This window comes from Lissotriton helveticus, chromosome 11 (genome assembly GCF_964261635.1).
Source record: "Lissotriton helveticus chromosome 11, aLisHel1.1, whole genome shotgun sequence".
Classification (NCBI taxonomy): Eukaryota; Metazoa; Chordata; class Amphibia; order Caudata; family Salamandridae; genus Lissotriton; species Lissotriton helveticus.
In genome coordinates this window covers 703,212,981-703,236,553 of record NC_136072.1, presented here as the reverse complement: position 1 = coordinate 703,236,553, position 23,573 = coordinate 703,212,981, and the positions used below count along the sequence as shown (strand labels likewise).

The following is a 23,573-nucleotide window of genomic DNA, read 5'->3' as shown; positions in this document are numbered from 1 at the left end:
AGGCGAAGAGCGACGGTGCTTCTTCGCATTCATTTTGTGCTTCAACTTACACGAAGGCTTCGAAGAGGAGTGATGGTGGTGACTCCGCGACCAGTCCCGCGACCTCCCTCTCGACCAGGACCTCGAGCGGCGCGGAGCTGACTGTAGGCCTCGAGAAGCTTTCAGGAAAGCTCCTGCAAAGACTTCAGGTTCATGGCCCAGCAGTCCGAGCACTACTTTGGGTTGTGGTTGAGCGCCAAACACCAGAGGCACACGAGATGTGGGTCCGTGACAGACATCAACTTGTGACAGGAGTGACAAGGTTTGAAGCTGGTCCATCAATGTGACATCTCTTGCACCAGGAGTCAAACGACTCGAAAATGGAAGTCGACTAAAAGTCAAATAAGCCCTAGTCACAAAAAGTCTAAGGGTACCGCTCTCTCCGTATCTGAGCTGGCTGGCGCGGAAAAAGAAAGAACTGATGTCAGCGCGCCGGGCGGCATCTAAGTAGATACTGCAACGTCATTCCGGCGATCAAAACACCAACGACGAACACGGAGTCGACCGACGCCACCTACCGACGCGCAAGGGTACTGCTGAAGAAAAATTCTCCAGATCCAGTCTGATGCCTGGAGGTAATTCTAAGGTAAGGAATACATAACTAATAGTCTCTTTCAGATATACCATACAATACTAGATGAGAGACCATAACAACACACACCATTGCACTATTAGCTGATTGATTTTCCATCTACTATTATGTAGTTTTTACTTTCCCCTCCCAACTATACCCTTCTCAAAGTGTTCTGAGGCCACTGTAAGGTGATCTGCAGTTAACACTCAAGGTCTTAATAACACACACACTATCCTTTCACATTGATCTACAAATATAAAGGTGGTGTTTCTTCTGCGTCTTCAGCTTCAGAGACGTGAATTCTTGTGGACTCTTCATGGTAGTGAATATTACATGTACTATTACTGAAGATACTATGCTTCTCTATAATAAAAGTTTCCAACAAACACTGAACCAAGATGCCTTGTAACTGAGCCAATAAATAGTAAATGTACTCTGAATTAGGGCTGATTGAACTAATGGGCTTTGTGTGGTGTTGAAGTACTTTCAGCTTTAGGTATAAGAGCTCCACGAAAGCAAAGCAAAACGCAACAACACAGTCTTGAGTCAAACAACAATAACAGAGTAAATATTAAAAGTAATCAAGTATATCCCAGTCCAGCAGAGGTTACTTTGTTAATTAAGCAACTGCACCCTGAATTAATTATGTATGAAAAGGGAAGGCGAGGAGGGAAGAATGTCCTTAGGACTCCTGCCTACTCATGTGTTACTTGCACAGAACCAGTCAACATTTCCATTAACCTGTAAAAGGAAGAACATCAGATGGACTGTTTAAACAGAGAAAGTACACTCAACTAGGGATAGGCTGAGGAATATTTCACTGATGGTTATCTTGGGGCTCCTGCCACCTTGCCTGAGACATGCATCACCAACACAATCATGGGCGGCCTTCACCTAGGTTAAACTAGGTAAAGCTTTATATTTTATCTAGTCTCGATCAGAGACACATTGAGGTATAAAAGCCCTAGAAAGAAGCTCCTTCTTAATGCTCATTGTTGCCTTTTAAACAGACTCTCTCGCATCCAAGCAAGAAGCAAAAGTTCTCCGACCTAAAAAAGGAAGGACATTTTAGCTGCTGCAATACAGACGAGCTCCCTGTGCTAGGCAATAGCTGGTAAAATCAATGGGATCCCTGTATTCTCGTAGTAGTGTTTTTCTGGGTTTATATTTTCGTAGAAGAGTAATAATGGCTAATAATTCTTTTTATGTGAGATCCAATAAGCAATGCTGAATTTATATAAACACGCTGAAAGAAGTTTGATACAACGTATAGAAGTGTGTCTATTAACATGATTTAGTTGTACCATGTTTTTACATGAAACTCCATCTTGGGAAAAATGGATGCTGTTCTGAAGCAGCTTTCGCTTCTGTATTCATCGCATACTATCAGCTCCTCCTGCGCATCTTCTCTCCACACAGCTCTGCCCGTATGAAGACAAGTTGATGTAATTTTCACATTGTGCTCTGAATTAACTTTCCATTGTTCATAACTGTACCATTTTCCCAAGGCACTTCCACTGTATAGCCGTTGCTAAGTCTTGTTTTATTAAAGGCTCGTTGTCTGAAGGTTTCATTTTAGTTTGAAGATCTCCATATAGCAATAACATGGAAAACACTGGATGCTTACTCAAAAGTGGGATAGTGCTTATGAACACTATTCTGATTTGCAGAGAGATTCGTTACTTTCAATTGTGTCATGATGAGTTTGCAGTTTTACTAATTTGTTATATGAGAGTTGTGTATACCAACCCTTAGTTATGGGGACTAGCCACATTATTTTTGACTTTCCCTTACTACTAGAGATGCTCACTTGGGACTTACAATTATTTTTGATTTTGACTTCTATGTATAAATCTGCATTTCAACCTTTATGGCATTTATTCTGTTCGCTTGATTTTGGGAACTTAGTAAAAAAAAAACTTTCACTTTCGTCTGATCTAGAACTCAATTATTGAGTGGTTCCCTAAGATTTATTTTGCTACTCTGCTAAGTTGATATTGGGGAGGATGCCTTATTACAAATATCAACTTTGAGTAGAACCGCCTGAGGTATATTTTAGGGTGTCCTAAATATTGGGGAACAGGGTTCTACTTACACATTCTCAGCAGCGCCATTCAACTCAGATGCAGGAACACATAATTTCTTAAACCAACATGGAATAGGATCTTATACTGTTTGGTATTTTACAGGAATAAATTTACACTGTTTTATTTTTGTTTAGCATCCATTCACATAGAAGAAAATAATTCTGCTGTAGACACAGCAATGTGTGCAGTCCCATAATGCACACCAATTTAAGTACAAACAGCAAGATGGCAGAAAACGTGGAGCTGGTTTTAACTTCCAGCTCATCTCTTGTAGTGTCAATGCTATCATTACAACTATATACTCAGTGGTTCCTCTTACAGTACAAGTCTCAATAGTAAACAACAAAGTACAGGATACCAATGGTCTGTTTTCTCCGCTAGGCAATGGTCAAGTAAAAGATCCAGTGAAAAACACGGGCTGTGAGATGTTCACAGAATACCGCCAATATGTAGTGTTGAGAATGTCAAGCATTATTTCTGTACAGCTTGCAGATAGCTACATGGAAATTACAGCCCTCCATGGTTTGCATACCAACCTCTGTGTGTGACTGAGGAGCAGACAGCTCCTAAATCATAATTATGCTTACTGGAAATATTTGCAAAAGATGAAGCTATCCAGAAGTTCATAATGTAAATCTTTTTAATTTTTCTGAAACTTCACACATCTGTTTGAACAGTTTGACAGATTAGGCCTTGCTGGTTGAATGCTTAAAAACTCCACCACCAAGGAAACATGCTTTTTAGGAATAATAGCTCTGGAATGAGTCATGACAACTCTATTGCACCAAGTAGTTGCAGCTGCACATAATGTACCCAAAAGAAAAAAAGCGGGTAAGAGATATCCAGAATACCACAGGCATCAAGTTTATTATAGCACATTTTCTCAAATGACATTCCGATTCGCTATAAGATATCAATGAGTTTCATCAGCAAGTCACCATTTCGTCCATATGAAATCTAACATTGTGAGCTGCAGATAGAAATCGGGCCAGCATAAGGAATGGGAGGAATTGGGATCCACATAATATCATGGGACAACCGTCTGACTTACGGATCTTTGCTTCAAATGATGTTCACAGTAAGGGTGCATATTCCATCATGGAATGCCATTATAGCAAACATCCAATGAACTGTGGCTGAACTGTAATGTTGCGTCACTTTCTTAACAAAACCGCTTCAGATCATTGCGCAGTTACTTTTATTAGGAGGATCCCCGCTGTTTCTTAAAGGGATAATGGCTATAATTTCACACAAAACTTCTTCAAAGTCTTCAAAACGTTTAGTACTGAGACGATATAAGTACAGATGGGGAAAGAATTCATGGAATACCAGAAGGAAGGGCCTGCTACTACATGGGGCAGTCTGGGGTTGTCTGCCTCAACAGTCCTGGTGGTACGAGGAGTTAATTGAACCTACTGTTGGCTCATTTTGTTTTTTGGTCGATAGTTGAGAGTGCACTATCCTTGATGTAGTCGGGGTATTTGTGATGTTTTGTACATCCTTGGCACAATAGTGAGGTGCAGTAGACATAATGGGAATTCCTTCCAACCTTACGGTTACCCCGGTATAACAGAAGAGCACACTTCACATGTTGTCAGCATCCTTCGTAAACATCGGACTATTCCTGACATAATAATTGCAAATACTCAAAACCTGACATGTTGCAAACATCCTCAACTAGATTCTGATATACCAAGTACGATAGTTACTGTTATTTACAAAATTCTGTCCATCCCTGGAATAAGCACCCTCCTAGCATATTGTGTGTGATTGATGTAAATTGGGGAGTCATTGTATAACGGTGGCTCTTGATAAATGGTGCCCATCCATGATCTATTGTGACCATTTAGCAAGTCCAAAAACGACCTTTGCGTGTAAACACGAAGGCCTCTGATGAGTAGAGGACCTGAAGTTCACTTATTTGTCTGATTGAAGGAAAGACCAATAAGGCAGCAGCTATGCACAAATTAAATTTTAGGTGGCAGGATGCCAAAGGCTCAAAAGGGATGTGCATCTGCCTAGCAAGAATCAAATTAATGTTCCCAGTAGGGGGATGAATTCTATACCAAAAAAAGCTAATCTAGATTTCTTAGAAGCCTAATCTGACAGCCTGGACTCCCTGAACTGTTTCTGTAGGTCCCTACAGCCACAAGCCAAAGCATTCACCTCCTAACTTGCCATGGAAAAGTGATTTATTTATCTACTCTGTAAGTAAGCACACTGGTGTTGTTTGCTAATGCCAAGTGACAGAACCACTATCACTTACTTTAATATTGGATTTTTGCAGTATTTCCTGGCAGTCACTAAAACCTCCATGTTTGCTACTGAAAGCCACAGATGTTTACATGTAAACCTTTCAGGAACCAAGGGTTCCACCTGAACGATAGTATGGAGCGGCACAGCACTATCTAGCCCTCCAATGACAGAAAGGTCTTTCATCTGGGAAAGGCACATATAGTGTCTCTCTGAAGAAGGTGGTATAGATCCCAGCAGTAAACCTAGAGAGGCCACTCCATAGCCAGCAGTATCACTGCACTACCGACTCTGATTTTCTGGAGAACCCTCAGGATACAAGGGTTAGGGCTGAACAGTGAAACAAGCATTTGCAATGCAATAGGTCTCACATTAGTAAAGTGGGAGCTATTGGTATTGTAAATGACACATTTTTTAAATATGTGTTGGCTTTGAAAACATATAAATTAATAGCATTGTTATTCACAAAGCCAATAGCTTACACTTTCCTAATGCGAGTCCTATTGGCTATGGCAATGCTTGTTGGTAGCAAGCAAGGACAGTGCTGTTGTGGTGCTGAGTGATGATGTGGTGGTGCCCCGGAGTGATGTGGTGGTGCCCCGGAGTGATGTGGTGGTGCCCCGGAGTGATGTGGTGGTGCCCCTGAGTGATGTGGTGGTGCCCCTGAGTGATGTGGTGGTGCCCCTGAGTGATGTGGTGGTGCCCCTGAGTGATGTGGTGGTGCCCCTGAGTGATGTGGTGGTGCCCCTGAGTGATGTGGTGGTGCCCCTGAGTGATGTGGTGGTGCCCCTGAGTGATGTGGTGGTGCCCCTGAGTGATGTGGTGGTGCCCCTGAGTGATGTGGTGGTGCCCCCGAGTGATGTGGTGGTGCCCCCGAGTGATGTGGTGGTGCCCCCGAGTGATGTGGTGGTGCCCCTGAGTGATGTGGTGGTGCCCCTGAGGGATATATGACGGTACCACGCGTACTTTTACAACGCGTACCGTTACAACGCTACTTTTACCACGCAAGTCGTTACAACGACTTGCGTGGAGGGGCGCTGGATAGTAAATTTTTTTATTTACTATTCCAACTCCAGTCCCCGTGGACTCTAGGGAAAGGAATTGGATAGTAAATTAAACTATTTACTATCCTGGAGCGCCCCCCAGCGCAAGTCGTGGTAACGACTTGCGTGGTAAAAGTAGCGTGGTAACGGTACCGCGTTGTAAAAAATGCGTGGTTACCGTTGTATACCCCCCCTGAGTGATGTGGTGGTGCCCCTGAGTGATGTGGTGGTGCCCCTGAGTGATGTGGTGGCGCCCCCGAGTGATGTGGTGGTGCCCCTGAGTGATGTGGTGGTGCCCCTGAGTGAGGTGGTGGTGCCCCTGAGTGAGGTGGTGGTGTTCCAGAGTGAGGTGGTGGTGTTCCAGAGTGAGGTGGTGGTGTTCCAGAGTGAGGTGGTGGTGTTCCAGAGTGAGGTGGTGGTGTTCCAGAGTGAGGTGATGGTGTTCCAAGAGTGAGGTGGTGGTGTTCCTAGAGTGATGTGGTGGTTTCCCAGAGTGAGGTGGTGGTGTTCCAGAGTGAGGTGGTGGTGTTCCAGAGTGAGGTGGTGGTGTTCCAGAGTGAGGTGGTGGTGTTCCAGAGTGAGGCGGTGGTGTTCCAGAGTGAGGTGGTGGTGTTCCAGAGTGAGGTGGTGGTGTTCCAGAGTGAGGTGGTGGTGTTCCAGAGTGAGGTGGTGGTGTTCCAGAGTGAGGTGGTGGTGTTCCAGAGTGAGGTGGTGGTGTTCCAGAGTGAGGTGGTGGTGTTCCAGAGTGAGGTGGTGGTGGTGTGGTGGTGGTACAATACCAATAGCTCAAACTTTCCTAATGCGAGACCTATTACATTGCAAATGCTTGTTGTATTACTGTTTCAAGCAGTTGTTGTGTGGTGGTGCCCCTGAGTGATATGGTGGTGCCCCCGAGTGATGTGGTGGTGCCCCCGAGTGATGTGGTGGTGCCCCCGAGTGATGTGGTGGTGCCCCCGAGTGATGTGGTGGTGCCCCCGAGTGAGGTGGTGGTGCCCCCGAGTGAGGTGGTGGTGCCCCCGAGTGAGGTGGTGGTGCCCCCGAGTGAGGTGGTGGTGTTCCAGAGTGAGGTGGTGGTGTTCCAGAGTGAGGTGGTGGTGTTCCAGAGTGAGGTGGTGGTGTTCCAGAGTGAGGTGGTGGTGTTCCAGAGTGAGGTGGTGGTGTTCCAGAGTGAGGTGGTGGTGTTCCAGAGTGAGGTGGTGGTGTTCCAGAGTGAGGTGGTGGTGTTCCAGAGTGAGGTGGTGGTGGTGTGGTGGTGGTACAATACCAATAGCTCAAACTTTCCTAATGCGAGACCTATTACATTGCAAATGCTTGTTGTATTACTGTTTCAAGCAGTTGTTTTTGTCCTTTTATCCGGTGTAATGAGTTTCTGTGTGTAAGTTGGAGCAGTCTCAACTGCTGTTGATCAACATTCCTCAGCATACGCTTTTAACATGCACTTACTTATCAAAAGGAGGGCTGTGTTCAGTCAGAGTACTGTATATACATATCACTTAAAAACTTGGACTCAATCAATGTAAGAAAACAGTTTCATCTGCTATGCATTACCCCACAGCTGCTGATTCTCAGAGGAGTTTAGCAAAATCCTCTGCGATTTTTCAATCTTCCCCTGCTATACAATCATTTAAAAAGCCCTATGATTTCACGCAGTCGTTGGATAAACAGGCCAGCGTACCACGGCAGAGAAAGAAATCACCAACCTACAGGAGCACGGTGTGAAGTGGCGTGTTTGAAAAGAAAGTTAATATTTACCTTGGTCACTGCAGATGATCTATCTTCCACCGCTCATACCTCTGTCTTCATAAATGGTGATTTCAATCTACATGGCACAGTTGTTAGGGAAAACACTGCATGCAATGTGGAATTAAAAAGGAAACAACAACAAGACATGTACAATCGTGTGGAAATATGGAAAGGAGGATGGCAGTACACGCCTTATCAGTTAAGAAATAATTTTGTAGGCTTTTTACACTAGGTGACCCAACCATTATCCTTTATGGAGGGCTTCTTCATCAATAACCTACCCACACTAATCTACCCAAGATTTCAGAAAAGGAAGGAAGGATCTTTTATCAGATTATGCATCAACTAATAATCTATGAGGGCAAACAAAACCTGTGTTGTCATAACTACAAAAAAAACATTAAAGTGCTATTCTCCCTTCGCAGTGAGGAGCAATGAATTGCCCAAAAGAATCAGGAAAAAAACACAGGGAGAAGAAAGAAACCGGCAGAGGTGAGGCGGCCATGTTCTGTTAGAAAGAGCAACAATTTGAATCGCTGTACAATCAATATGAGATGGCGTTCCAAAAGAGATGGTATACAAAGAGTGGGATGGTGTTGGAAAAAACAATAACAGACATGTCAAGCTGGAATGCATAAGAAAAGGTATACTTAGAAGGAAAAAGGAATCCGTGGGTGCTTATGATCAAACATTAAGGAAACAACATCGAACTTTGTCTGAACTGTAAACTCCTTAAAGGCGTATATGTGTGTCCTGACTACAAGATGGGAGATCTGATATTATGCTGTGGAAAACATATTATTGGAGAAAGTGTTGAATAATGAGTGTAAGGGACTAACTCTGAAGTGACTCAATTAATTATTCATTTGCAAAACAAGATGGGAGTGAAAATGTTTTATTAAAAAGAACGAAATTGAAACATAGGGAAAAGGCAGACGTTGGTAAACCAGTTATTGTTGGCTCACACTATTTCACAGTTGCCTATATGTTCAGAGTTGAGAAAAATATCAACTATTAATGCCCATACTCTAAGAACTCTTCCCCAGTTGGCCATGTGCTCAGGGGTGAATGTTTCACAGTTGTAATGATATTGAGACAGTGGACCCATACTCGATCAACAAAGGACAAGCTTACTTGAGTGCAGGTTTCTTTAGAAGATTGTGAGCTTTCAAATCAGGCTTCACAAAAAGGATACAACTCTTAACCCTCTTTCAATTGGGTCTGTTATAAGCAGGCCTTGAGGGGCGTAGATCTTTTCATTTTGTTCTTGTATATATTTGATGATCTTCTTCAGAACCTACATAACATCAAGATAAGAAAATTAACAAATTGAGCTAGTGGGCCATTATAACCCCATTACAATCTTTATTAGCACACTTAATTCAGGTCATTGACTTTCAGTGTGGCATTAACCATATTCACATTCATGGTATCCATAAAACCACAGTTTCAACGGAGTGTGGAATATCTGCCTATGTACAATACAGGTAACAGCAATAAAATCAAATACCCATATAACATAGAACAAATTATTATACCATACATTAGGCGAAGAATGTAAAGTGTTTTTTTTTAGCTATCTCCAGGTCTTTAAGAATATAAGCCAGTTGTTCTTATATGTGCATGCTTACCCATTACACTCTACTGCCGTTGGATATTCAGTGTGAGCCCAAACTACATAACTTCAAGACATCACCAACCACCACCGCTATCAAATGACAACAGCGTATACCCAGAACAAACCCTGGACTGTACAAAAAAAAATTACCACCCCATAAAACCCTCTAGGCTAAGGCAATAATCCAATTGCAATATGGTCAAATGCACCATGATTTTTCAACTGCCCCCTCACTGTCAACAGTTAAAGTAGCTTTGTCAAGCATGTCCGGTGTAAAGAATAAATATATAAACACATAAATAAATAAAATATAAAGCATTATCAAGTGGTAATCTAGCCAATGTTTGCATGTATTTAATTGGGGTAACAATGTCAAGAGGATCAATTATCCCATTATAGTTCCATGAGGCTCGATATCTCTAAAACCATGACCATCTGAAATTAAATGAAATGATGTAGATTTATTCAGAACACCAATACCAACGGGTGTCAAGGTACTTAAAAGGAGAGAACTCCAGAGAGAAAGCCCAAGGAAAGAACTACTATCCCTTGGAAAATCAATGGCCAGTAATCAAAGCGTGAAAAAACAGGTCTTCACTGCTTTCCAAAATTGTTGTGTTCCTGAAGGCCACTGATATCGCATGGAAGAGAATTTCAAAGTTATATTGCGGTCATGGAAAAAGCCCCGCCACCACACCTGGTCTTCCTAACTTTAGGGGCAACTATAAAGTTGTAGCTAGCCGAGCAAAGATGTCTAGTAGGGGTGCATCTCTGAAACATCTTCGTCAGTCTTTTGGGACTGATATTTTGCACCGCCCTGTGAGCATAAGGCTTTAAAGGTAACAAGCTTGTTAACAATTAACCAATGCAATTTGGAGATCCATTCTGAGACAGATTAGTGTTTAGGAATTTAAAGTATCAGTTTCGCAGCCGCATTTTGCACTAAGTGCAGTTGCTGATTTATTGATCTCAAAATAGAGTGCAATTCAGTAGTCTAGCCTAGAGGAGATCAAGGTCAGAACTACCTGCTTGCGGTATACAAGGGAGAAAGAGGAAACACCTTCCTCTGGGTCATGATAATCAAGAAACAAGTGGATGGTTTAACCTGAAGTTCAAACAATAACTTGGTATCCATTAGTACTTCAAGATGCTTGGTGGAGTCTGCCGGGGTTGACAATACCCCTAATGTTTCTGGCCACCAGGAATTGTTCCAGATGGCGGGCTGGTTGCCAAAAATCATGACTTCAGTCTTGTCCCTGTTCAGTCTGAGATAGTTGTTACCCATCCAAGTTGCTTCTGCCTGCATACATTTCTTAAAGTTGGGAGCTGTGGTCTCCATATTCTTGGTGATAGACACAATAATTTGTGTGCCATCATCATAAGATAGGGCTTGCAGTCCTAAGGACCATATCAACTTAGCCAGCAGGGAGACAAAGATTAAAAAGGGTCAGGCTAAGGGAGGACCCCTGAGGCACCCCACATGACATAAATGTTATTTTCTCACTTTTGCTGGCCTTCAGAGACAGAGGTCAAAAGTCAGTTTGTCTTTCTACATTTATTTTTCTTTCTGTGACTGAAGTTAGAGGATTTTGAAAAGTGAACTGTGTTACAATTGAACTGTACAAAGCATGTGAAATGAAAGGCTGTAAGATGTCAGGCTTTTTTGTAATACAAAACTGAAATAGCTAAGTGAACTATTCAAACAGATTTAAATATATTTCCTTAGTTATGAAGAGATATTTTTGTAATTCTGTGGTGAAACAAATATTTTTATAGGTTCAAAACATATTAGAACACTTTACATGGTGATGTGCAAATTTTAAATGTTTGCTGAAACCCAATTTCCAAACATTGTTTATGCACTATTATCAGTGAAACTACATGTTAGTAGAAAAGTTTTGTGGCTATTTAAGTGGAAAAGATGCTATCTGTATCGTTTGGCCGGCGCTGCAATGACCAACGGGTCCCCTGAAAGGTCATTTTGGCAGAGATCATTTATTGGTATGCCGTATTATGACTGCAAGGGATGTCTAGGTGGTGTGGTATCTCATGTGTGATGATGTGGGTTAAAACTGGTCAGAGAGGCCACCAACTACTTTTAATAACTGGACCGCCATGTCAGATTAAAAAACTTTATAGGTAAATGCTACCAATGGGTTCATAAAGTACTCTGGTAGTTTGATGTGAGTTTCCTCTTTAGGGTCAACTCTAGTCAGTGGATGTGGGATGTGTGAGGGCAACATGAAACAGTCCTGCTGATTGCCACCGTGCATATGCCGAAGTCCTGCATAACCTGTCCTTATCTCCTCTTTCTCTTTAGGAACAATAGCCCTAATTTTTGTTTGTGATTTTTCAATAAAGCAACTTATTTATCAAATGCAGCCCGTTTTCCTTCACCCCTTAAGTGCTCCTGTAGGCCAATGGCCGTCACGAGCACTACCTCCGTAGAGCTGCGCACGTCCGATTGCCGACACAGCCCTGCCCACTGATTAAAACCGCCGCACCGCGGAGGAATTCGCACCGTGGTTAAGCGGTTAAAGGAAAACAGGATGCGTTAAAAAAAAAAAAAAATCTTTTTTAAAAGCAAATAGTGGTCCCTGCAACCACTGCCTGCTCTTAAAAATATGTTCGCGCCCATTCACAAAGGGGAAGGGGTCCCCTGGGGGCCCCTTCCTATTTGCGAGTGGCTTACCACCTACTTGAATTAGGCTGTAAACTTCGAGTGTTTTGCGACCGTAAATGCGGTCGCAAAACAATGGTACATCCTATTCTGACTCTATTATGAAGGGACGCCCTTGGCACGCCCCTTCCTAATAGCAACTCGAAAACACTATTTTGAAAGTTACCTACTCGCAAAATAGGTTTGTACAAACACCAACCTTTATTGTGGTCGCAAACGATCTGATTTTCCGTTTGTGACCGCAAAAATCAGTTGCACATCTGGCCCAAAGCCAGGAATAATGTGTAGCCTATATATGGGCTTGACTCTTGTTATACATGGAGCAAACATTTAGTCTAATAAATAAAAAGTTTTTTTGTACAGCAGAAATAGTGAACTTTCATATTTGAAGGCGCACGCTTATGTGATAATAAAGAAAAAGTCGGCTCCATAAGACGAAATATTTGCCTAGCATCACACAATTTGAGACCAGTTCATGGGTCAAGTACATTACAGTTAGGTCAAGAAGATTATTCAAATTACTAGACCTGAAGTACTAGTAGCATGTTTATGATTTGTTCGAGCTCTGTTATAATGAGGCTACGATAAGGACACAGTTTTAGTATGGTGTCGGGTGGTCGGCAAAGGGGGCATAAAGAGTTGAGACCTTGAAGAAGGAAGGTGCCTAAAAAGCCTACTCCCACTCTCTCATCCTCGTCTATGGTGCAGGCCGTTAGAGTAGAAACAGGCCTGCCGGGGTGGATGCACTTAGCACATGCAAAGGTAATAACATTTTGGATACGAATAGATAGTGTGGAAACTCTCAATGCTATGTAAAAAAGAAGATATTTCAAAACGAGCTAACCTGGGCCCTTGGAGTAAGGGGGAGGATCCTAACTTGTTACAGGGAATTAAAAATTGCAGATGGTCATCCGCCTGTATTGTACTGCACTTTATGTTGTTGTTTGTAATCAGATTAATACAAAAATAATTTTAAAAAAAATAAAATTGCAGATGGTACCAATCTGATAAGAGTTTTTGGCATGTGACATGTGCCATGGGGCGATTTGTATGGTCTGTCGATACATTATTACAGTCAAACGGAGATAAATTAATTAACCTGAGTGGAGTTCTTCTTTTAATCCGCTATGATGTTTTAGAAGATATAGATTTTATTCATTGGATGAACTGTGATTTATTGCATTTTATATTTTGTGTTATATTAAATGTTTATGTTTGATTTCATTGCCATATTGTGTCTTCAGAAACTGTTTAAAAGACTACGCTCTAAATAAACATATGTTTGGACTGACTGCACAAACAGAAAAGGCCATTTAACAGAGGTGAGCACCTTCGTGGAATCCAAGGTTGCCACTAGCACTTGTATCTCTGGGTTTATACTGCAACTTGTTGTTGGACTTGGTCCCCTCTGCAGGGTCACCCTCAAACGTTTTGCCTACCTCTTCCTATTTCTTTTGTGCTGAATTTGTAGTTGTTGGCCTTAGGACTCTTTGCACTTTACCACTGCTAAGGTGCTCATCCTCTCTTCCTAAAACATGTAATATTGTCTTATCCCCAATTGGCATATTTAATTTACTCATAAGTCCCTAGTAAAGTGGCACTAAATATGCCCATGGCCTGTAAATGAAATGCTACTAGTGAAACAGAAGCACTGATTGTGCCACCCACTTAAGTAGCTCTTTAAACAGGTCTAAGGCCAGTCATTGCAGAGCCTGCGTGTGCAGTTTTCAACGTAACTTTCGATCTGGAAAAATTTACCGTTTACCAGGGCCAAACCTTTCTTTTTAGTACATGTACGTCACCTTTAGGGAAGGCCCTGGACAGCACAGAGGGCAGGGTTCAATGTATTTAAAAAGTAGGGACATATACTTTTATGTTTAACATGTCCTGGTAGAGAAAAACTCTTGAATTCGTTTTTCACTACTGCAAGGCCTATCTCTCCGATAGGGTAACATTAGAATTGCTTTATTAGATTGTATAAGTAGTAAGTTCCAAATAATGAAATAACTGGATAACCAGTTCATATTTGGTGTCTCTGGCACCACAATTTAAAATTGAATTTAAAATTCCAATTCATGGTGAAGTCTGATTTTATACTGCAATTCTGAAAATGTTACTTTTAGAAGTTGGCATTCTCTTGCTTTAGCTATTTAGTGCTTGTAGCCTGTCTCTGGCCATATGGCGGTATGTAGTCAACAGTTGAGTTGGTGTATTTGTCCTAGACAGCCACACACAATAGGTCTAAAAACCCATGCGGACAGACAAACACTCTGGTGCTTGTGAAATATGCAACACTGGGTAAAAAGAACATCGTTTTCTACGGAATTGGATGGAACATTTAATGCTGGCACATGACCCTTCACTCCTTCTCTTACTTTGCTTGTCCATAAAGACAGCTCAGGGGGCAGCAGGTAGCTATACGCAACATAGGAGCATATTATGGATATTATCAAGTGGATGTTTTACACTTTTTGGTCCGAGTTAACTCACACGTTGTTTTCCATGTCACAAGAAGCAGCTCGGCAGGAAATAAGGATGTTGAGACTTGCACAAGTGCATTTCTACATACATATACTACGGTATTTCTACATATATTAAGCCTGTGTTTTGTTCAGATGCTACCATGTGTTAGCCCATAAAATAGATTACTTAGGACCAATTTAGAATTGAAACGTATCTATGAGTATGGGAAATTTTAAGGGCCGATCACCAAATCTTTCAGAGGTCATTAATTTGCCTATAATGAGTAAATGGGAGAAGTGTTATTATTATGAACGCAGAGATATGGTTAAGAAAAAAGTACTGGGAATAAATATATCTGTTAAATAATGAAAAATAAAGCACATAGAAAAGATGGCGAAATAATTGGCATTGGAATTTTCACCTCCAATAATGAAAGCCAAAATCCAGCTTGGGCAAGAGTGGAACGAAGAAAGCACCTTGAAGTACAGCACGATGAAGGAAAATCATTTTTCTGCCCAGTAACCTGGACAGGAGTTAGAACTAAGTACATTCAGGCATTATAGGCTTGTGTGTCCTTTCCTGCCTTTCGACCAGGTACTGCAACAATCTAGTGATCTGATACTAGCCCAGAATAACCAACAACTTAGTTGAAACTGGGCGGCAGACGCCGACCCAACCTTAATTTTAAAATATATTGAAACGAAGTAAGGGAAGCTGGGTGTCAAGAAACACATTGGGGGGGGGGGGGGGGGGGGGGTATATCCGGTATCCGAGCGTATTCCACGAGCACCAGTTTCCTTACATGAGGACGCATTAATTTTTGTTAGGCACAGCGAGATTAAGTGATGCGCCCAGAATCACGGACCCGAACCCGGTTCCCCAGCTTCGAGGTCACAGCGAGATTAAGTGATGCGCCCAGAATCACGGACCAGAACCCGGTTCCCCAGCTTCGAGGTCGACAGCTCTAGCCGTAAGGCTAGATCCTCTCCCAACGTAAATTAACAAGCACAGGACTAGTACACCTTTATAAAGGTTTCCCTCCAAAATAGTTGATCGAAATATTATTATTATGTAAGAGTCTGTGCCTTCATTTTGTGAACTGAAAAAATATTTTTTCTCTGTTCATTTCAGTTTTATCCAGAATTAGACATCAACTAAAAAGTTTCTGCTGTCACTAATATACTAAATAGATCAGTATCAATATATTAAGTGACGATGGTCTCAATTTATTTCTTTTTTTAGTTCAATTACATTTTTATTACCGATTTAAGCACTGATCCTTGTTTAATCCCTTTGCCCTCTGTAAAGTTGAATGTCAGCTGGTCTTCACCAGAGAATGCGTTATGTCTGGTATCATTGAAATGGTGAGTGCCAATCAACTACAGACACATAACGAGAGGAAGAAACAGAGCCAGAACGTTCGCCCTTTACAATGCTACTCTTAGGCCTGGTGGAAAGGAAACTGGATAATGTGAAACCCTCTTCTGAATTCATTATTTCTAAATGACTGCATGACTGATTCCAAAGAAGGACTGCTTTCAGCTGACAGTCTTCTTCCAGATGGATTAATGCCAGCTAAGCAACACTGCCCTTTATTTGAATTAAGTCGAACTTGGTAGTGGGTTATTTCGGTATTTAGAACTAGATTCGTTTTAAACGTAAACATTACTTTTGTGAAGGAGAAATTAGAGGGTAGTACATTAAATTCGTTTCCGATAGGTGCAAACCAAAACGTATTTTAAAGATTAAGACTAAGTGAGTTTGTTTTTTTACTATTCTTCTCTCAATTCACCATACAAAAATGATGTTAACTAGGCCTAAGAAAAATTATGTTGCCGATATATTCTCACGTAATTTCTGGTATTTCGTGGTATGTTTCTAATGCAAAATGTCTTAGATTACACCTCGTCGCATAATTGAGACTTCGTTTGGGTAAAAATCTTATTCCAGGAGTCAGCGAACAATAAAAATGAAGAGAAGGTGAGCAGCTGCTGTTCATGTCGCAAATGATTGAGCTTTTTTTTTTTAAATACTTCCTCGCACCATTTCGCACTACAAAATGGTGCCAAATGCTAGACCAACAGTTTGCGTAATTTCACATAATGTTTGGGATATTTTAAATAATTTCCGCACAGGAAATTATGCAAAATTCACCTGGACCAGGTTTCAACTTTGCTAAGTTTATGGGATATAATAAGTGATTACAATAGGATCGACAGCCAACAAGAAGGATTTCCTAAGCAACATTGCCTCCTTCAAATGCAACACTAAAGTGTTCGATAGAAGGTGACGTATGAAAGTTGTTTATTAGAAGACGGCAAGCATCCTACATATCTACTATGAGGAATATATTTGAAAAGTGCTCTAATAATATGGCACTCTGTGCCCCCTATTGCTGGCACACTCCTGTGCGTCTCGCTCTAAAGTGCTGATACTACGTGTTAACTTATAAAACTCAAACATATTGGCTTTGCCAATGCTTGATCCATTTTCACACATTTGAGAAAAACACTATGACATCAAGAATGGAAACATGAGATGTCTCCCAATAAATGCTAATGAAGGAGTAGCTGTCGATCAGTTCCAGACTTGCTTGTATTGCTTTATCCTTTTACTCCCCTATTCTTGATGTAGGCCTTGGGCCACCAAAACATACTATTTTAAAACATGTGGAAAAGGCACATTAACCTTAAAAAGGCAACATAGCAATTCCTTTGTTAAAGTCAGTAGCATACTGGCACCAATAGCAACAAGCACTGACAATGTCAATAGGTCTCGCTTTCTTGCCCTATTGGTTTGGTGGGAAAAAGAAGAGAAAAGGCCCTGCTGGAGACCACACAAGCACCATTTTTAGGTTTCGCTGGAGGGCGGAGCTCTTAGCTCCGCCTCCAGAGAAATTTCTTGATTTCAGTAAGGACTCTGGAATACGCCCCCCTGTCCCATTGGCTAGCTCCATAAATGGAGGCTAGCCATTGGAACAGAGATCTGTCCGTCAAGGCCGGACCAGATTCGGGGGCGTTCCCGAGATTTTTTCCCTGGGCGTTCCCAGGTGAGTGCTCTGCCTTTTGATTACCCTTTCCCGCCCCCTCCCGTTGTCTGTGCGCCGTTCCCGCCCCTGTAAACACGCCCCCACTCCCAAGCGCTTGAAAGTCCTTTCTTTCCTTTATTTTGCTTTGCAGGTGCCACCCTGCTTATGGCTGCCCTAGCGAGTGCCCACCTCACCTCTACGTTTAGTTTTCACTTCGAGGGTGCCACCCCTCAGTTATGCCCAAGTGTTCACCGCCGCCGGCCCGTGGATCTGCTCTGAGGCGCTGTCCCGCCTCCATCCCCCCAGGGCCGCGCTGCCATTGGCGGCCCCGGAGAAGTGATTGCCGCTTGGTGATTGGTCCCCGGCTGCAGGGACTCCCGACGCGTCATCTTGAGGCCGCGCAGGGATTGGCCCAACCTCGAGGGCTTCCCCAAGCGCGACCCGGAAGTGCCCGCGGACACAAGGAAGGAACCGGCTGCATCGGCCAGCAAGACTCTCAAGAGGGAGAGCCCCGGCCGCCGGCGAACAGAGGAGACGCGCTACTCCCTTAGAGCAGCCGAGGGAGCATGTAAAAGAACCCGGTGAGTGGCAGACAGGCTTTTGCGACTCCTTCGTTTTAATGAGCATGCTTTGAATATTCATGCTCGGGTGTTGATTTTCTATCATTAACTCTATTTTTGTAAACCATATTTATGGCACAGTATTTATGTCAGATGATATGTTGACTGCCATATCGGGAGTCACATCCCTTGAAGCTGCGTGGAAGCCTGTATTATTATCAATAAAATGTCTGTTTCTCCTTCTTGAACATGTCTGCCAGGCTGCCAAATGAGCTAACAATGGACGTATTGATGTTGCTAATTAGATTAAACCAGACAAGACGTAAATTCTGATTTAGTGAATATGTAGTCATAGTTCTATTTTTTAATTTATTTAATTTTGAGGTGGTTGTGTGACATTCAGACCACTTCACGGAACTTCCATGGGTGGAAGAAAATTAAAGTACAAGACGCTGGGCATCCCTTAGTCTACAGGTCCAGCTATATTCTCTTATGCAGAGTCAGGGTTCTGGGCAGATGACAGTAGATGTATTTGGTGCCCATTTGGTTGCCTGGCAAGTGTTCTTTTAATGAGACATGGATGGAGCGGAGATTCCAGAAAGCAGAGCCTTGTGTGTTTCAGGTTCTACTCCCAAACCCTTGCACTTCGCTGGGAAGAATGGTGACCAGATTGTAGGCCACCATTCAAGGGAGGTCCTGCGATGGAATTCAGTGTCTTTGAGGGGCAGCTAGACCTGCAGCCATGTGTCACCTTCGGACAGTTCAGCTTGCCTTCAACTGTGTTCGTACTCATTCAGGAAGCCACCAAAAAGCGTACAATGTGGTCTGAGCAATTTATCATGAGGACTGCGTAGCCTTGGTCTGGGCCTGTTCAAGTTTGTGCAATGATTATGCATGGAAATTTGTGCATCTTGTATTATAATGTTGGAGGCGGGACAATGCTATGGTGAGGGTTTGGGCTGCCTTGTGACATAGAAAGGATAGAATGACTCTTCACCACCTTAGGTAATTGTATGTGTCTTTTGTGACAATGTTGATGTATGGTGACAGTGTTTTCTCAACCTGGAAGATAACCCAAGGCTTTGGCTTCTGCTTTGGTAGAGTCAGGGAACTCAACATGGCTATGAGCTTGACCCGTAGGACTGGCTAGCTAGCCACCGGATCCAGGAGAGTTAAGGCATGGCTAGGTCTTGTGTATCTATACTTAGACATGTTCTTTTTGTAATTCTGTTGGTTTTGTGTTGCTTGTCTATTTTTAGAAGTGAAGTATTATGTTCTCTCTTTTGAGTGGGTTGTGATTTTATATCACATAATCAGAAGAAGATTGCCAAGAAGGAAACCTGGAAGTTTTCATCCCTGATGAGATTTAGTCATTTCTCATGGTTAGATGCCTTCCACGGAAAAGTAATGCATATAGAGACAGTGGCTCCACCTCTATAACTTCAGTATCTATAATGCACATACATTTGAGTACATATCGTTGTTAACATTCCACATGAATATTCAATGAACAGCTTAATTGCAAGAGAATTTAGTGAGCTCTTGATAAAAGAAAAGACACAGATCATCAAAAAGATTTAAATTTTTCTGTTCACAATCAAGTGGTGTGTGTTCTGGTTACATACAAGCTGTAGTGTGTGCTCTGTTTACGTATAAGTGGAAGTGTGCTGGATTAGCGTGTATGTTTTCTATTTGCATGCAAGGGGGGGGTGTATTTTCTGTTTAAATTGGAGCGTTGGTGTTTTTTTTGTTTACTAGAATTGGTAGTGTCCTCCTCATATATTAGTAGTAGCGAGTTTTCTGTTTAGGTGGTAATGCAACTTTTTTTTTTGTTGATTTTTTTTTATATCGGGAACTTGACCCAAAAGCATTAAAGCCCTTTATATCGTATCAGATTTTTTTTTTAAAACCTGGGGAGCCGGGATGAGCTGGAAACAACCCACACCTTCAGTGTGAGAGACATTGTGTATGAGAGACAGCAGTGTCTGTAAGAAAGACAGCAGTGTGTGTGAGAGAGACAGCAGTGGGTGTGTTCAAGGCAGAGTCAGCAGTGTGAGAGAGACAGCAGTGTGAGACCTTTTATTTATGTTTTGGTTTTTGAAACATAAATAAAACGAATTATTTGCAATGTCAATAGCATAAACTTGCTTAAATATGTGACCTATTGCATTGAAAATGCAATACAAATCGCATTTGCGAGAGATTAAGCTATTGCCATTGTAAATGACAATGCCATTTATTTATCTGTTTTCAAAACCAACACATAAATAAAAAGTTTGTAATTCACAATGCCGATAGCTCAAACTTTTCCAAAGGCGAAACCGTTGCATTGTAAATGCTTGTTTATTTACCCATCCAAGATGGCAGCTAACATTGAATCAGTGAATAATAAACGGAAAAAAATAATTTATCAGTGCAACAGCGCCTTCTAGAGTGTGAAGCAGTCTAGCTGCCAACAGCAACTGTCAGACCTCCTTTTTAAAAAAACACAAGGATTGGCAAAGCCAATAGGTCTCGGCCATGCATGAGCTATTGGACTTGCCAATACATTTTAGCCATGTTGTACACCAGCATGGCTGCTTTTCAGCTTGGCTAAAAGTTAGTGGGGAAAAGGAGAGCGGAGTGTCATAAAGAGGAGTGGCATAGAGTGGGATAGAGTGGAGTGGTGTAGAATGTTGTGGAGTGTCATGGAGGGAGTAGTGTATCTTAGAGTGGAAGGGAATGGAATAGAGTGGAGTGGAATAGTGTTGTGGAGTGGTGCATAACAGAGTGGAGTGGCGTAGAGGGTGTTGCGTAAAGTGTAGTAGAGTGTTGTAGAGTAGAATGGCGAAGAGTGGAGTAGACTGTTGTGGAGTGGCAGAGTGGAGTTGTGTAGGAGAGTAGAATGGCAGAGTGGATTAGAGTGTTGTAGTTGAATGGCGAAGAGTAGAGTGGCAAACAGTGTCAGAGTGGAGTGGCATGGAGTGGGGCACTGGGGCTGTGTGTCGTAGAATAGAGTAAAGCGGCGTGGAGTGGAGTAGCACTGAAGACTGCTGCAGAGTAGAGTGTCCAAGTGCAGTTTAATGAGTAGAGACTCACTGAGTGGAGTAGAGTGGACTAGAGTGAAGTGGGGCAAAATATAATCCTGCAGAGTAGATTTGCGTAGATGGCATTGGTTGAGAGTAAAGTGGAGTAGAGTCCATTGGTGTAGAGTAGAATGGTGCAGAGTAGATTGCAGTGGCGTAGAGTGACGCAGAGTGGAGTAGAGTGGAGTAGAGTGCAATGGCGTAGATTGCTGTAGAGTGAAGTGGCGTAGAGCGGAGCAGGGGAAAATGAAGAGGTGTAAAGTAGAGTGGTGTTGAGTGCAGTGATGCAGAAAAGATTAGAGTGGCAGAGAGTGAGGTATGTTCAGTGAAGTGGCATAGAGTGCCTTGGCATAGAGTTCAGTGACGGAGTGTGCAGTCTTGCAAAGTAGAAGGTCATAGAGTGCAGTGTCAGAGTGCAGTGGCATGGAGTGCACTGGCATAGTATAGAGTGGTGCAGAGGCGATGAGTCCAGTGGTGCATTGGCAGAGTAGATTTGTGTAGACTAGAGAGGCGTCAAGTGAAGTGGCTTTGAGTGGAGTGGTGAGCAGTAGCGTGCAATGATGCAGTGTGAAGTGGCATGAAGTGGGGTAGTATGGAGTAGTGCAGAGTAGACTGCAGTGGTGTAAAGCGGTGTAAAGTGGGGAATGGATGATGTGGTAGCGCACTGCCATTACAGACAACACTTCAATTGAAATGGCCATTACATTTGCACAGACTTTTAATGCTAAAAGTCTACAGTGCTCAAATGATAATGTTTGGAAATGTCATCACCTACTGCGTTGATCTGTGTGGTCATATTAAACTTTTTGTTTCCACCACACTTCAGAATTACCGAACATGAGCTTCATTTGTGCTATCCATATTCTGAAATATATTTACAGACATTTAAATTTTGCCCCGTGCTAGAATTTTTATTTTACATCGTACAGCACACTCAGAGTAGCCAGCATTATTACCACATAAATCCTCTCACTTTGAAGCCAGAGAAAGAAAGTAAACATCAAGCTTCCTGGTAGACCGAGCCTGTCATCTGACGTGTCTTTTAAAGCACAGCAAAGGTGACAAGATAAGAAAACGATTTAAAGGCCTCTTTACAGAACATCAGTACTGGTGGATGAATACAGTAAATAGGCTTTGGGCAAGGGAAAGGACAAACAAGCTGTACATCCTAAAAGCAAACAAAGCCAGCAAATAGAAAGGAGGCGAATGTGAGTTGCAAACCACAAAGTCAAAAGGTAAGAATGGGCAGAATGCATTCACAGAGAAGCTTTCTGAATGTTCCCAAGATGCTGTTAGCAACCCAGACAGCTGTGCTATCTGGTAGGCTTCAACTGAAAAATGCACCATGAGGAGGAGAGCAACAGAGGAGCATGAGGGAAAAGCAACGGGGTGGAACATGGGGGTACGTGGGAGTAGCAGAGATGCACAAACCTGCAATTTGGAATGCAGAGCGCCCCTCAGCAGATAACAGCTGCTAGGCCCTCCAAAAAATTAAACAGAACATACATCTCAAAATAATGCCATTTCAAGCCTAGTGTTGCATGAACTATGCAAAGAAAAGAAGCAAAGTACCTGGGGTAGTTCTCAAGTTTTCGGTGGGAAAGCAGCTCCTTCATCTATCACACTCTATAGTACTACTGATACTCTTAAAAGGGATTAACCCAGATTGTCTTTTCTAAGCAGAGTTTTTATGCCTACTAGATAAGATTAGCACAGTGACATCCACGGCAAGCTAGAAAAGTGGCAAAGCATATTTTACAGGGAAGTCTTTAAGCATTGGATTAGTGCCATCCACGGTGACCTGAAAAATAACAAAAGCCTTTTACCATTATTACAGCTTTGGATGGTAAAATCCCAATCCCAACGCTGCTTAGGTTTAGAGAGGTTACACACAAGCACCCCTTGCCTGATCCAAGACTTGGTGAGTGGAAAGTATTTGACAAGCACTTCATTTTCATTCCACATAAGTTCCTAGACCTTGTCAAAGGCTGGGGTGTAAACCCAATAGTTGAGGTTCCATGCATAAATCCTGCCATCTCCACGGTGTGGCCCAAAGTCAGGGAACTGGAAACCTTCAGGAGGAACAGTCCTCTCTCCACGCAATTTACCAGCAGTATGTTCTTGACCAAGGACCCAGGATGAGAAAACCTCTCGCACAAGCAATCCACACTCTTGGACCTAGGCGACTAAGGATCATCTCTGTGAAAGAGGCTGTTCAGCCCTCAAACACCTTGCTAATCTTAAGGGCTGAATAGTACAATTTTTTGCCCCACTGCTTTTTCTGTCAGGCTGACAAATGTTCTGATCTCCTGTAGGCAATAAACTGAAGTGTGCTAAGCTACTGCGTACATGAAGCGCGTTGGGCTACATATAGTATTCTGATGCCTGCTTTCCTGAGCCTCCTGCCTGTACTTGACGGC

At 42.5% G+C, this 23,573-nt stretch overlaps 1 protein-coding gene across 1 annotated transcript in view; it reads right to left on the bottom strand.

The window, feature by feature from the left end:
• Positions 1-23,573, bottom strand: part of GOLGA7 (golgin A7) — a 127,179-nt gene that overhangs the window by 20,685 nt on the left and 82,921 nt on the right. Inside the window, exons 4-5 of the mRNA XM_078666552.1 lie at positions 8,935-9,036; positions 7,749-7,815 (exon numbers count right to left, since the gene is read on the bottom strand). Of these exons, the coding sequence (XP_078522678.1) occupies positions 7,768-7,815; positions 8,935-9,036 (150 nt within the window). The 3' untranslated portion in view covers positions 7,749-7,767. The remainder of the gene's footprint in view (positions 1-7,748; positions 7,816-8,934; positions 9,037-23,573) is intronic.